This window comes from Galeopterus variegatus, unplaced genomic scaffold (genome assembly GCF_000696425.1).
Source record: "Galeopterus variegatus unplaced genomic scaffold, G_variegatus-3.0.2 Scaffold2925, whole genome shotgun sequence".
Classification (NCBI taxonomy): Eukaryota; Metazoa; Chordata; class Mammalia; order Dermoptera; family Cynocephalidae; genus Galeopterus; species Galeopterus variegatus.
The window spans coordinates 7,178-23,237 of NW_007729036.1; the positions used below are offsets into that span (position 1 = coordinate 7,178).

Here is a 16,060-nt window from a genome sequence, read left to right on the forward strand (position 1 = left end):
AATTTCTTCCACTCTGTGCTTGCCTCTTTGCCTCTTAATGGAGTCACTTGATGAACACAAGTTCCTAATTTCAGTGAGGTCAAATATTGAGGCTTCTGTGTATGCTTTTCACCTGTTCTTTGAAGGGGAAAAGAACACTGATAAGCCTAAGATTCTGCTTGAATAAAATTAAAACTTAATTTTAATTTAAACTATTTTGATTTACTTGCTTTGCAGCTGTGGATTTCTTCAATCAGATCAACATGCTTTATGGAACCATCACAGACTTCTGTACAGAAGAGAGTTGTCCAGTGATGTCAGCTGGCCCAAAGTAAGACATGGTTAATGATCAGTTCTCATTTTTACTTTATTTTATGCTTCTTAGATAAGAAAGTTTCTGGCCACATAATTTTTCTATTTAGCATCTTCTTTGGTGGTTTGCCATTGACTAATAATATTAAATCCAGATCCCTTTGCTTGAGCTTTATGAGCTCTATTGTCTTCCGTCCTGCTTTTCCTCTGTGGTCTGTCCAAACTATGTTACTAGACAGATCTTGCTGTTCCTCCATTACTTATACTCTCTGAAAACTTGCTTATTCTGTTCTTCTCTTGGATATTTTTTTCTTCCATTTCTCTTCTATCATCTACAGTTAATATTTTAAAATATCTTACCCATCTTCAAGGCCCTTGTGAAATGCTTCCTCTGTGAAGCCTCTAATTTCTTCAAACTAGATATGATCTTTCTATATAATTTTTTCAGTTTTACAATGATTATATTTCTTTGTTACGTTATTCTTCTTGTACTATTTATACATGTTTATTTAACCTGTTAGATTTGTTCTTCTTTTAAATCCCTTTTGGTGCATGGACTGTGCCTGCCCACTGGTTAGCACTCCATAAATGTTGGTTGGATCAGTACATTTTTGAAACTGGCTTCTATTATTACTATTTCTAATAACAACAGTGGCAGTTACCATTTATTTAGTGCTACTTAAACATAAAGCCTTTCATGCATTATATCTTTTACTTTATACAGCAGTATTCACCACAAAAATATTGCTGCATATATTGCCGTGCACTCAAAGAATTTAAATGATCAAAATAAATGATCATTAGTAAATGATCAAAGAGCTCATAACAGAGGTATAAGAGCTAGAGAAAGGTATGGTGATACTGTAGAAGGTGGTAAAACATAAGATGGCAGTTCTCAGTAAAGAGAAGGGAAGACCACACTAGAAAAGGCACAAAGCTGTGTCTGAACTTTCACTTATTTTTAGCCTACAAAGATGAGTAGCTGCAGATCTTTTCAAAATCCAATGCCTCTCAGTCCCCTGACTCCTTATAGACCTCTTCCTGCAGAGATATGTTCTGTAGTTTTTACTTCTCAGGGGACCGTTTATTTTGGAGAAATGTCCTCTGTGGACTTTGTATGGGGTTTGTAGTTGCAGGTGCCTCTTTTGGTTTCCCCTCATCCTGTTTGCACTTACATGAATTAGCCCTTTTTTTTTCATCCTGTGGTTCAGAGACACAGGTGTCTGCTAGTTTCATCAAAGATAGAGTTTGAATTTCTGTTACTTGTTATTTTGGAAAGATTTCATAGAGGAAAAAGGGGCATTTTAAAATGAAGTCCCCTTATAGTATTTCTTAATTCTTTTTAGTATTACTGGTGTTCACTTTGGGTGTTTAAGTTTCACTTGTAAAAATAGATGTTTTTAATTTTGCTATTATATGGTTAGTTATGCAATGAGAAATTAAATAGCACTGTCTTCTAGAAAGCAAGTTCCTCTGGCTTTGAGAGTTGTGTTTATCTCTCTGCTCCTGTGCACGTGCGTGCTGTAGCTTTAAGTAAAGTTCTAGGTGGTCTCCTTCCTTCCTGCCTGCCTTCCTGCATGCCTGTCTGCCTCCTCCCCCTTTTCTTCTTTCTTTTTCCCTGCCTCCCTCTCTTCCCTTGTTCCCTCTTTCCCCCCTTTCCTGACCTGTCTTTTCTTTTCTTCTCTGGTGAATCTTGACTTTTACCTATCATTAGTGCTAAGAAGATGTGGTTGTCATGGTTCTTTAACAGATGCAGGATTGTACCAAGGAGAGGTATTTGTTAACTTATTAGCCCCTTGCAAAGTGGTATTATTGAATGGTGGCTTTTAGGACTTTATTCTCAGTTACTGTTTATTATTAAAAAAGAAATGGAGAATGTTTTGGAGTTTGCAGTTCATACTATGATGACAGAAATAAATTTCAAAGAAAATGATCTGTCAAAGGTGGGATAAAAAAATCAATGGGGGCAAAATAGAGCTACAAAATAAAGTAAGTCATCTTAAGTATAAACATGACAAAATAAAAAAGATCAGGGAATCATAGTTGTAAACTCTAGAAGTATAATCAATATATACTTTTTTTATTTTTCAAAAAGCCTTATATTGAAAGTTGATTCTTTTTCAAGCTTCAGGATATTGAAAATGATTCTTTGGTTTACTGTGTCTGCTTTTGATTTTAACATTAAAAAAATGAATACGGAATACCTGAAAAATCATTAACAAAATGAAAAACATGATTGCGAGGGAAGGATAAAAATGTTAAGATGTGTTAAGATATGGGAAAAAAAGTGGATGAGTCCTTGTCTCTAAGTGAAGAGTAATAATGGCTAAAAGTCCTACCATTCATGGTCTCATATCTTCTAAAAAGATCAAATGAGAATAGACTAAATTGCACTAAGGACTTTAGTTTTATATTAGGAAAAATCTCTTCACTGTGAATGTGATTAAACAATGCAACAGGATACCAAGAGGTGTTGGGAAATCTCCGCTTGGAGACTTTCAAAATGGACTTGACAGTCGTCCCTGTTGCCCAGTGTTGGCAATAAGGTAGGTACCCTACCAGAATATTCATTCAGGTATGTCCTGCTTAGGATTAGTGTTCAGGTGTAAGTAATTATGATTAAATAGCAAGCATCCTTATTTATGTTATCCCAAGAAAATTTTTATCATTTAAAATACCTGTTGTGTTTTTCTATTATATATTCTATCGTATCCTTTGCTAGGCTCACCAGTCAGTCCAAACTCTGGGAACAAGGTTTGAAAACACAGTTGATCCAAAGAGAGTAGTTAAGTGGTGGAAGTAACCTTTTTGAAACTAAAAGTTTAAATGCTAGCTTAGTGTAGAGATTTCTATACTTTGGATTTTCAGCTGTGTGCTTATTCCTTACCTTAAAATTGAGGTTATGTGTGTGTGTTTAAGTAACTCTGTTAGGGTTTTTACACTGTTTTTATTAGTTCAATTACAAGTCTTTTTTTCTAGTCTATTCTCCTTGAGAGTAGGGCAGGGTCCTTCATTTTAGTGTCCTTTATTGTTGACACAGTATTTCTCATATGGTAGGTGCACATGAAATGTTTATTAAATCAAAGGATGGTGGGGCTGGACCGTAGCTCACTCGGGAGAGTGCGGTGCTGATAAATCAAAGGATGGTGTTCTCTTAATACTTCAAACCTGTAGGCATCTTTATCTGGGTTGACAATTTTCTTTAAAGACATGTTTAGCTCCTCAGCTGAGTGTGGCCAAATATTGAGTCATTCTTTTTCATTAATCTTACTTTGGAACTTCCATGTCGTTCCCTATCTTTAACCCAAAATTTAAAGCCCCATGTTAAAAAGAATTGTACTGCATGAAGGGAAATGTTTTTTTAAGGAAGAGAAACAATGATAAAGTTCAAAAATCACAGAATTGAGAAGTAAGCTAGTTTCTCTACTACAGCAATGTATGATTCTAAAACATAAATGCTATATGTGAGGGAAAGCTACATAAGAAAATCCAGATTTTCTTATAAGGAGAGTGTGGAAACACAATAAATGAGTTTGGGATCTGCTTAGCTTAGATCATGATAAATGCAGAGTAGTGTACTGGCAGTTTAAAAATGCATATTTATTTGAAAGAGTATATTGTTTAAAACATGTCTGAGTATACATGCATAATATACACACATATATAATATAAAACATGTATACTATATGTAGGTATGTACTGATATTCTGTATACTTTTTATCTTTCCAATGCAGGTATGAGTATCACTGGGCAGATGGAACAAACATAAAGAAACCTATTAAGTGCTCTGCCCCAAAGTATATTGATTACCTGATGACTTGGGTTCAAGACCAGTTGGATGATGAGACATTATTTCCATCAAAAATTGGTATAATTGTTTTATGTAATTGAGATCCATCATGATTTATTTAATTTTATGTTTCTAGAATTGTCCTTCCACTCTGTCCAGTTGGAGACTTCTATTGGGCTATGTTAATATATGTGTATGTTATATAGTCCCCAAGAATAGGCACAAAAGTTTGTTAACACAGACTATGGTAAAATAAGCTTTCTTTTGTGAATTCATTTTTTTCCCTTTAACTTAGTGTTTTTACATACATGTTAGTTGAAACGATAGGTTTATTAGAAAATAAATGATCTACCTTTCTTGACTTAAGATGATAATTTTAGGCCTGGCTGGTTAGCTCAGTTGGTTAGAGGATGGTGTTATATAACACCAAGGGTCTAAGGGTTCGGATTCTCATACCAGCCAGCCACCAAAAATAAAAAAAAGGTAATTTTATTTTGTTAAGTTTTTGATGATTTTCCAGATTAAAATATCACAGAACTTATTTTCAGTCAAAAAGTACGTTTTTTGGGGGGTGGGGTGTTAAATAATTATAACCATTGGTTAAGGAGAATAAACTTATTTCTTTGCTGCTTAGGAAGCCCTTTCAGTGGAAAGTTCTAGATAGAGGCCTATTCCTATAGCAGGAATCATAGTAGATTACTATCTGTATCAAAAATTTTTTTTTTTCCTTTTTTTGTGACCGGTAAGGGGATCGTAACCCTTGGCTTGGTGTCACCCGCACCAGGCTCAGCCAGTGAGCGCACCGGCCATCCTATATAGGAGCTGAACCCGCAGCGGGAGCGCCACTGTGCTCCCAGTGCCACACTCTCCCAAGTGCGCCACGGGGTTGGCCCAAAATATTTTTAATCTTACACATTTAAGTGTCCTATCTTTTTTATACCAAGTTTATCATGAACAATAAGGTAAACTTCCCAATGATTTTAAATGACATATCTAGGGTAGTAAGAAAATCTGGCTTATGTTATACAAAAAAGAGGATGGATATTGAACAGGCAGCTAATAACATCTGCCACAGTCATATCTATTTATTATTTAGGTAAAGAGTTTATCTGGCTTGTGTCCAGTTTTTTATTTGTGGTAAAGAGGGAATTGAATTTATTACCCACAATATGAATCTTACAGATACTGAAATCAACCTATGTGAGAAGAAAAGATGTGAGGGTTTGTCCTGTTACTGACTGAGTGACCTTTGCTTTTTAATATTTGCTTTTAAAGGCAGACCATTCAAGTGAAAATTGTTCACATCTAGACAGTTCATGTGGTTTTACCTTCTCAAGCTTCTTATAACTATGTTTTCTGAAAAAAGTTAAGAATTTGCTCTCCTAATATTATTAGCACAGCTTTTTGACTACATTTTATACTTTGTGTTGGGAAGAAAGGTGTGGTAGAGAAGACAACAGTGTAAATAGTTGCTGTTATTATGGAGTGTTTTAAACATATTTATTGAATGTGTTAATCACTCTGGAGCCTTCGTAATAAAAGAACTATATTTCAAGACTGCATTATTTATATATATCATAACGGTTTTGGATGAGTGTCCCCACCTTATTTATCTCCCTTAATCTATTTTTAACTATTTACTTTGACCTAATTTCAGACGTTTAGAAAATTTGCTAGATTGTACAAAGAATCGTACAAAGAATTCCTTCATCCAGATTCTTTAATTGTTAACATTTTACCACTTTTGCTTTATCCTATCTCCCCACCTCATCTTTGTCCTCTCTCTTTGACACACACGCACATGTTCATTCATTCGTGCTTTTTCCTGAACCATTTGAGAGTAAGTTGCATATGTGATGCCCTTTATCCATAAATACCTCAATATGTATTACCTTAGAGAATCACAGTATAACTATCAAAATCAGGAAATTAATTCTGTTAAAATAATATTCTTTAATCTACATATCTTATTCAGCTTTTTCAGGTTTTCCCAGTGTTCTGTATAGCAAAAGAAAGTATTTGATACTTGTTTTCATTCTGTTGTACTGTCTCTTTAGCCTCCTTTGATCTGGAATATGTGTACCTTAGTCTTTTTTGTTTTTTCCTGACATATCTTTGAAGAGTACACATTATTTTATGGAATGTTCTTTCATTTTGATTTGTCTTAATGTTTCCTTGTGATGTATAATATTTTTAAATGAGCAGTAGTCAATGTGATGACATTGAACCTAGTACTACCAGTATTTTGCCATTTTGTCGATCTGGATCATTTAGCCAGTTTAACAAAGGATATGGGATTTTGTATTTTTTTAAAATAAAATTTTATTGTGTATATTTAAAGTGTACAATATGAAGTTATGAGCCATATATATACACACACACACACACACACACACACACAGATGCTCCTTGACTTATGATGAACTTATGTCCTGATAAATTCATTATAAGATAAACCCATCATACTTTGAAAATATCGTAGGTCGAAAATGCATTTGATACACCTAGCCTACCAAACATTATAGTTTAGCCAAGACTATCTTGAATGTGCTCAGAACACTTACATTAGCCTACAGTTAGACAAAGTCATCTAACACAAAGCCTGTTTTATAATGAAGTGTTGAATATCTCATATAATTTATTGAATACTGTACTGAAAGTGAAAAACAGAATGACTGTATGGGTACTTGAAGTATGGTTTCTACTGAATACATATTGCTTTAACACCATTGTAAACTCAAAAAGTTGTAAGTAAAACCATCGCAAGTTGGGGGATCATCTGTACAGTAAAATAATTATAGTGAAAAAAATTAACATACCTGTCATCTTGCATAGTTAACCATTTTCCCACCTGTGGCAAGAGCTGCTGTAATCTACTCATTTAGTAAAAATCCTACAATACACTATTATTATCTATAGTCCTAGTGTTGTACATTAGATCTTTAGTCTTGTTCATTCTGCATATCTGCTACTTTATATCCTTCAGCCCGACATCTCCCCATTCTCTTTCAATCACTATTTTACTCTCTATCTCTGTATATTTGACAACTCCCCCCCCCCTTTTTTTTTTTTGTCTTTTGTCTTTTTCCGTGTCGGGCAACGGATCGCAACCCTCAGTGTTGCCCCCGCACCGGACCGGGGACCGGCAACGGGATCGCAACCCTCGGTGTTGCCCCCGCGCCTCGCTCAGCCAGTGAGTGGGAACCGGTCTGTATGTGGGATCCGAACCCTCGGGCGGGAGCGCCGCCGCGCTTCCCAAGCGGCGCACTATCCAGTGCGCCACCGGGCCGGCCCCGACAACTCCCCCTTTTTTAAGAAAAGATTCTACATATAGGTAAGATCATATGCAATATTTTTCCTTTTGTGTCTGGCTTATTTCATTTAACATAATGTCCTCCATTCCCATCCATGCTGTGGCAAAGGGCAAGATCTCCTCCTTTTTTAAGGCTAAATAACATTTCAGTGTGTGTATGTGCACCTGTGCACATGCATATCACATTTTCTGTATTCATTTGTTTGTTGATGGACAGCGAGATTGTTTCCATGTTGTGGCTATTGTGAATAATGCTGCAGTAGACATGGGAGTGCAAATACCTTTACAATGTGATTTTATTTCCTTTGGGTATATACCCAGAAGAGGGATTGTTGAGTCATATGAGAATTCTATTTTAATTTCCTTAGAAGCCTTCACACTGTATTCCATAACAGTTGCACCATTCTACATTTCCACCAACAGCGTACAAGGATTCGCTTTTCTTCACAGGGATTCTGTATTTTTCTAGTTTTGTGTTTGTTTAATGCTGTAAAAGTGCTCTAATTCACAGAACAATGAGCCTAATTGAACAGAGACTGCAGCTAATTGCAGGACAAATGTAGACCTGGAATAGTAGTGAAATCATTTCCATAGAAGTATACAATATGTGGCAAGCATTTTAAACAAAAATGAGCATTGTTAATGCATTATTTGTGTTCAGTGTGTACTTGTATTGAAACTTGATGTTAAGAAATCCGAGGGTCTGAGTGTAAGTTTGCAGTCTTAGGTATTTATCTGTTTCATCTTAGTAAAGTGGTGGTTTGTGAGAGGCATAATGGGCTATTATACAGATTAGTTCTTATCCCATAGATGCTTTGAAGTTCATTTTCATTCATGATATGTTGAGCACTTCTAAAAGGTATAATGGATATATAAAGTAGTAATTCATAAAGACTACTTTTCAGCCTTGTTTTGGTAATTTATGTTGCCGTTTGTTAACAAACTATATTGCATTGTTCTTGACTCATATTAATAGTGGATGGTGTTTACTTCTTTACTAGGTGTCCCGTTCCCAAAGAATTTCATGTCTGTGGCAAAAACTATACTCAAACGCCTCTTTAGGGTTTATGCTCATATTTATCATCAGCATTTTGACCCTGTGATCCAGCTTCAGGAGGAAGCTCATCTCAATACATCTTTCAAGCACTTTATCTTTTTTGTCCAGGTAAGTTGGATTAGGAGGCCTTTGGTGCTTAGTGTAAGCTTTAATCTTCAGAGTTCTAAGGTGAATACTGCATCCACACTGTCAAGATAGAGTTTGCCATACCTCTACTATGCATCCTCTTCTGTATGTGCCATGATGATAAGGACTGGCCTTTTGTTTCTGAATTTCATTAGTTTCCAAGTTGATGGCATGCAAATATAGTCTAAAATGGATCTGAAAGGTCTTGCTTTAGACATGCTTCAGTTAGGAGGCCATGTTGAGGGGCTGAACAGGGAACCTAACTAGTTTTTGGCAGATGTATACATGAACTTGGTCTCTTGAGCATTTTTGAACTTCTCCCACTCCCCTTAACTCGTCACTCCTGTCTACCCTGGATCTTTTGTTAATAGACTCTGGCCTGGAATCAGGACTTCTAATAGCACTTTCTTTTTGTCTCCTTTTTTTAAGCCACATTCTAAATAATTTTTAAGTTAGGGACTGTCCATCATGTCTGAGGAAAAAAATGTCACAAAGAATGTTTCTATTCTATAGGTGTCCATTAGTCTTTGATCTGACTTCCTACTTGAGCTCCCCTTTGTTTAGCCCTCAAAGAACTGGCGTTAGAAATGTAGACTAAGAGCAGTGAGAATTTTCTCTCCTGCTATAATCATTAGAGAAGTAACAGGCAACAATGAAAAAGAGGTAGAAGTGGATGAGCTGGCCAGCTTCTTCTTTGTTTTTTGTGTGGAGATTGAGACGGGGAGATGGTAGTCAGGAGAAGCCCAAGGCTTGAATTCACGTTTTTATGTATCTATAGGCATATATTTATAAATGCCTTCTCCACTTCTTATCTCCACTAAAGAAAATGTGTACATATTCCTTCTATATACACTCCTCACATCAAAAGCACACATTTTATGTTCAATTTTGCTTATACGTGGATACTTCAAAAACGTCACGGAAAGATTCCTGTTATCTTTTAATTCTATTTTTCCACATTTTGAAGTACCCTTGTATACAAACGTTTTAGGAGGCTGTAACTTGCTAAAATTGTTGCTCTGAACGATTGCTTTATTATGGTATCCCATCTACAGACCCGTAAGAACAAAGAAAACATTATCCTAAAGTTCGTTTGTGTGCTTTGGTTTAGGCAGAACATGATTGCTAAAGTTCAGGTTTTGCTAGTCTTAGAGTATATTTCTCCAAAAGGGTTAATTTTACTGTACTCTGTGATCTTAAAATATGCTGTGTTTCCCAACTACTAGCAAATAATAGGGGATCAGTACATAGCTTTTACCACATCTGATCCTATTTACATCTGAGAACACTGTAAGCTTCTTAAAAATAAGTTCATTAGTCACACAGTATCACTCTTTGATTAAGCAAGAGGGGCACCTGCCCTGAGACCCATAATTTAGAGAATCCTGCTGTGGTCTTCCCCAGTTGCTCCCCTCCCCACAGAGTGAGGAATCCACAGGGCCAAGAACATACCTACCTAGATCTCTTCAGTGTATGCTTGGGTACCTGAGACCCCAGAATTCTCTGCTCACATGTTCTAAGTACACTTTCAGGGTCTCCATGGATCTTTTCCTTTGGGTCCATTCTTTTAAGGGCAGATCACATCTCTGATATGTACAATATACCTCTAGACCTGAGGGGTAGCCAGATAGCAGCTGTTTGTGAGGGTGAGTGGACATTACCCATATGGCCAGCCAAGGTGTCCACACTCGTGTGGGTGAGGCCCCTTTATGTGCAGGATGGAGCTGGGGATTGGAAGAGCAGGGAAGTTTGCTGAGGGCCAAGGACCTGGGCCTGCCTCTGTTTATGGCACTACTTTCCAGTACATAATCCTGAAGGAGTCTTGAGAATTCCAAATTTGAATCTGCTTACCTGGTCACTATGAAGGCATATACAAGGTAGGGTGATAGAATATGTTTTATTTAACAACATATTAGCTTAGTGCAAAATTGAATTATTTGGTCATGTGATACGTATTCATTTGTGTTCTTCACCCAGACCCACAAATCTGAGAGGTGGGCCTGCTGTTAAATGTTCCCTAATGCTTCTCTCCAATTACCCTAGTGCTTGGCACATGATGGATGCTAATAAATTAATTAAATTGGGAGCTGAGAATGCCCCACCATGGCAGAAGATCAGAAGATGAAAAGTATATACAGTCTCTGAATATTAGCCTTAGAATTTATAGTTCTCAGGAAATCTATTCAAAAGTGAACTTCAGAATGACAGGGGTAGAACTTCTGAAGGAGCATAAACTAAATGCAGGCATTCTCATTTGTTGTTTACAGGATTTTAATTTATCATTATGATTATGTCACATCTTCTGATAGCTTATAGATTATTAGTTTAAAACCAGGCTTTTACTCTTCATATAATGCTCAAGTTTGCCTAAGATGCTGGATTTTTTAGTCCCTATGTGGTTGACTATATTTAAATGGTGCCCAGATTATTCTTTTCAACAGGAAACAGCAACTCCCAATTTGTTTTGAGTATAACTTTGTGCTAGGCATTACATGTAGTGGTTAACATCCAGTTTCACATTTAGTCCCCACAGTAATTTTATGAGGTATGGGGATTTATTGTAATGTTAAAGATGTAAGAGCATAACATCGGAGTGGTTAGGCAATTTGCTTAAGACACAGAGCAAGTGAATTGGAAAAAAAATCAAATCTTTTATTTACTTCAAAAGTTGATTTCTAACAAATGTTAATGGTACTCTGCTTTGGAGTGAGATACAAATAATATGTTTTTTGCTATTTCTTCTACCTTTCTTTATCATGCATAGGAATTCAACCTTATTGATAGAAGAGAACTTGCACCACTCCAAGAACTGATTGAAAAACTCACCTCAAAGGACAGATAAAAGGATGCAGAGCTTTGCAAATTATTCCTCAAATGAAGCTGTGTGGAGTGTATTTAGGTTTTTATTGTACTTTGTTTTTATCTGGATTGTTTTTGTCTTAGGTTTGGGGGTCTGTTTGGATTCCTTTTTCTTTATTCTGAATATATGAACCATATTCTATTGCTAAAGGAAGCCAAGAACCATTCTCTGTACATTTGATAGCGGTAAATTTTGTCGTAGTGGCTGACATACAGTATTTTTTTTTAACTTGGTTTCGGTCACTTGCGGAGTTTTTTATATTGTGTGCTGAAAGAAAATGCTTATTGATTGAACTGCTGGTGGATGAGGTTCTGTGTTTTGTAAGTTGTGGCTCATTTTTGAAGTCCCCAAAAGACTTATGTTTTTAAGTGCCTTGACAGGCTCACTTCTAAGGTGCAGAGCACAGACATAGAACTGAACAGGGCTCAAAACTATATTAGGATTACTACCCAGGGCACTTACTGGTGCACGTTGTAAAATATCTATGATAAAAGCCATAGTTTACTTAAATCGGTGATCTCCAGCTTTTACTTCATTGAGGAAACATAATTTGTAAAGATGTGCATGTAGAACATAAAAAATTAATATTTCTTAATTATTTTTTATATTGATGGTAATATATTCTGTTCAACAAATACTTAAAGTTCTACAAGCTGGTCTTTTTCCATCTCTTGATATCTGTAATATTGAAACTTGAGGATGTTGAAATGTAATAGCCATTGCATTTTGGCTTCTTTCTTCATATTAACTGCACTGTTGGTGTAAAAATTCAGGTTATATATAGGATTGCCATCTTCAGAGGTGATGCTTAACTGTGAGGTTTCTTAGCAATTGCCAAATGAGCCATAAGTCTGCAGAATCTCCTACTTCGAAGAGGAGGGGATAGGAGTGTGTGTTTGGTTGGGGGGGAGGGGTTAGTTTGTATCAGAATTTAGGGATGGGATTAAGTATGGGGAGTCAAGTTTTAAAAAGTCCTGTCTTCAAACCCTTGAAGAGAATGGCATGAAGATTTTAATTATAAACAAAGTCTTAGAGACTTCCTTTTAGGAATCAACTTCCATGAGAAGTTAAAAATAAATTATTAATTTTTGGTACAGACATTAAACATGGAATTTGAGACCTGTTTGAGGAAATTGATCACTTTTTAGTATTTCCATTCAGTGAATGGAGCTGGTCTTTGCCTATCATTTTACAATGATACATACGGTATGTTCTTTGCTTATTATAGGCCCAATTTGAAGCATTCTGACTTCTGATTTTTCCACTGCGAAAGGAAATCTTTTTCTTTGCAGTGATATCAAATAGTGAAAATGCTAATTCAGTAGTTATTAACTTTAAAATTTTATTTGCTGTGATTTTCTAGTGAGTTATTACCGTAAGTTCAGAAAATTAGTATTTAGAATAATTATTTTTTTTTTGCTTCAGTTTTATTCTGTAGAAATACCCTTTTCAGAGTTCCAGTTTTAATTTTGTCATTTCTGGTAAGTCTGCTTCCTTCAGTTAGATATATCCTCCCTTCAGTTAGAAACGTGTTCTTTTTCTTGTAGAATAGAAATGCTTGCTCTGAAATTATATAGATTAAAAACATTTAATAGAAAAGAATATAAAGTGAAGTCAATTTGTTTTTGCCATTAACAGGTAGAGCAGTGATATAATTTAATGCCATTATAATTATCACTAGGAACTGCCTTTTTCTCCATTTCATTTCTACCAACTGCCAACAGAAGTAACAGGAGAGTCTGACAGAGGCAAATGTATTGGACATTATTGGTAAAGCTTATTTATAAACTGCAGTGAGAGCTAGCTGATTTCCTTAAAATAATTTCTTAGTATCCAAATAGATAATATCAACCTCTGCGGGTTGATTCAGAAGTAAAATTTGATGCCGTGTTAAGTGGTTTTGAGTCCTGTCTATATGGGAAAATGAAGCACACAATTACTCAAATAGTCTTCCATTCTGCATTTGACTTCATATCAACCTAGTAACAAAAGGGTTGCAATAGCCAACTGTAGAGAAAATAGTGAAAAGTTGTTCTTGCTCTTTTAAGCCTTAAACAGTAGTACACTATAAAAATAGAAAAATTTTTCTATAATGTTTAGTAGTATGACCTATCTTACCACTGTATGTATATAGGAGTTTCTTTTCACTGTGTCAGAATCTCAGGTGCCTGCTTCTGAGTATTCCTTTAATCAGAGTTATTGGGAAGTAAGGAGATATGTATGTGTATGTATAGGGTAACAAAGTATAGAAGTTCTCCTGGGGAGAGGCCTGGCATTGTACATGGTGTTATACGGCTACAAGTAAGGAAACACTCGCCAGAGTATATGAGAAAGAACCGATATAATAAAAAGTTGCTTTGATTTGGTTGGTTCCCATGAGAGTAAGATGACTATAAAATAAGAATCAAACTTTGGTTTTGTAGCAGAGCTTGCTTATAAATATCTATTGGATTCTTTTTCAATTTCTTTAATTTATAAATAACTGAGATAATTATTTCCCCCCCTCTTCTGAATATACATAGATATAAAGCAGAAGCTGCTTTTCTTATACTTTGATAAAAGCATCCCATAACATATAAAGTAGTAAGTTAACATAGTATTATCATCACTCACAATGCTTTGGTTAAATGTTGATATGAAGTAAGTTTTAGGAATTATTTTAAATGATGGAGTAGTGGTGGAGAGAAATAAAAGAAAGAGAGAAAATCTTTTAGTTGGCAGTAGATGGTGCTACTGGCTTTTACTTGCTGACTTGATTATTCCCTTTCCCGTAAAAACCACAGAATTAGACAGCACTAAAACAGTAAGGATGTGTTAGTTAGCTGATGGAGGCTTTGGAGGTCAATTTATCTTAAATTGAAAGATTTTACATTGTGTCTCTTTCTACCTTCCCTCTTTTAGTCATTTGTAAATTCTAAACGGTCAGCATAAAATATTAATTAGGTAGGAGGAGATATGTTTTGTGTATAATATAAATCAGACCGAGTTACTGTCTGGCTTATCAGGATGGATAAAGCACTACAATCTGTTATCAGGAAATAGAGATCATGTGGATATTTATATTTTACGTATGTAGTCACCAGACTCCATTTTATACATTAGCATTTTCCTTGCTTATGGGAAAATAGCAAATGATAGATTTCTTTTATACCTTTGTCTACACCCTCTCTGAGAGAGGTTTTGATAACCACTGAAATGGTAGAATATGTGAGATACAAATATTAAGTTGCAGAACTTTCTTTTAAAATGAATGTATCATACCTTATCATCCAAACAAGAATTGATCTTCGGAGTGGTTCCCTTGGGAGTACTACTTATGCCAGCTATGCTGAAAAAGTATAATTGTTTTTGGAATTCTTTTAGAGATGCCATGAAAATCAGTTGTGACTATGCAAGAAAATCAGTTTCATCATTTCAGTTTAACAAAAACTTTTATGGCAGCTTAATGTGACCTGTCTTAATCACCAAACCAACTCTAATAACTTGACTGTTCTCTGAGAAGTAAAACATTAGGGAATTTCAAAAGAATGTGCCATAGACTGAATTTGCAGAAGAGAATGTTTTAAGCATCGGTAGCATCAATGAATAAAGGAATAGTTTCCTGATGTCACTGTTTGAAGTGGACAGTATCATTATCATTTGGATGTGTAGGTTTAATTTTTTAAAATTCATTTTAATTACTTTACAGTTAAATATAATAATAATTTTAAAAACCAATGTTTTTCTCTAGAACTTGTTTTCTGTTTTTTGTTCCTTTTCCAGAAAACTTTTGAATTCTATCTTGACTACTATAGGACAGTTTTGATTGAACAGATAATATGGAAAAAATGGACCCAATATTTAAGATAAAAGTAGTTTAAGAAAACAATAGCCTTTACCTCCATCCTTTTTTAAAAAGAAAACAAAACATGTTTTTACTCAAATGAATAATTTGACTTTAATTGAACATGAGATTATTGTACAATGAAATTTGCAGTAAGTTTTATATATTAATTATGCTGAATTTTAAGCCTACATATTACAAATAAAATACTTAAAATTGTATAATTGTTTCATATATCATTTATAGCTTTAAATTTTGAATGTTTTTGGAAAAGATGGGACTAAAAGTATATTTATGGTTTGGAAATGTGACTGCATACCAATTAAAACCTTACCTTATTTTTACACTTATCTGGGATATTATGGAATATACCAGTTCTTAGAAACACAGATCTATGCTTTAAGGACCACTCCTAAAATAATTTAAATACCAGAATTTTGTTATAATGTTAAGATTTACCTTAGGAATCACAGTTGTTCAGCTATCAGCTTGTGTATGAGATAATGAATGTTTAGCAGAAAGCCACCTCAAGGGCCGACCCCGTGGTGCACTCGGGAGAGTGCGGCGCTGGGAGTGCAGCAGTGCTCCTGCCGCGGGTTCGGATCCTTTATAGGGATGGCTGGTGTGCTTACTGGCTGAGTGCGGTGGTACGGCCGGTCACAAAAAAAAAAAAAAAAAAAAAAGCCATCTCAAGATTTAATAGAAAAGTTTAATTTGAAGATGTAACAAATATTCTGGCTGAAGATGATTTGAATTTTTTTTTTTGGTGGCTGGCCAGTACAGGGATGTGAACCCTTGA

The 16,060-nt window shown here is 35.3% G+C and overlaps 1 protein-coding gene across 1 annotated transcript; it reads left to right on the plus strand.

Moving 5' to 3' along the window:
* Positions 1–209: 209 nt before the first annotated feature.
* Positions 210–12,850, plus strand: LOC103599369 (MOB kinase activator 1B; the record flags this gene model as incomplete). The annotated part of the gene is made up of 4 exons (XM_008583481.1): positions 210–310; positions 4,027–4,160; positions 8,397–8,560; positions 11,343–12,850. Coding segments are annotated over 4 exons (477 nt in total), but the record flags the coding sequence as incomplete, so codon positions are not given.
* Between the last annotated feature and the right edge of the window lie 3,210 nt (positions 12,851–16,060).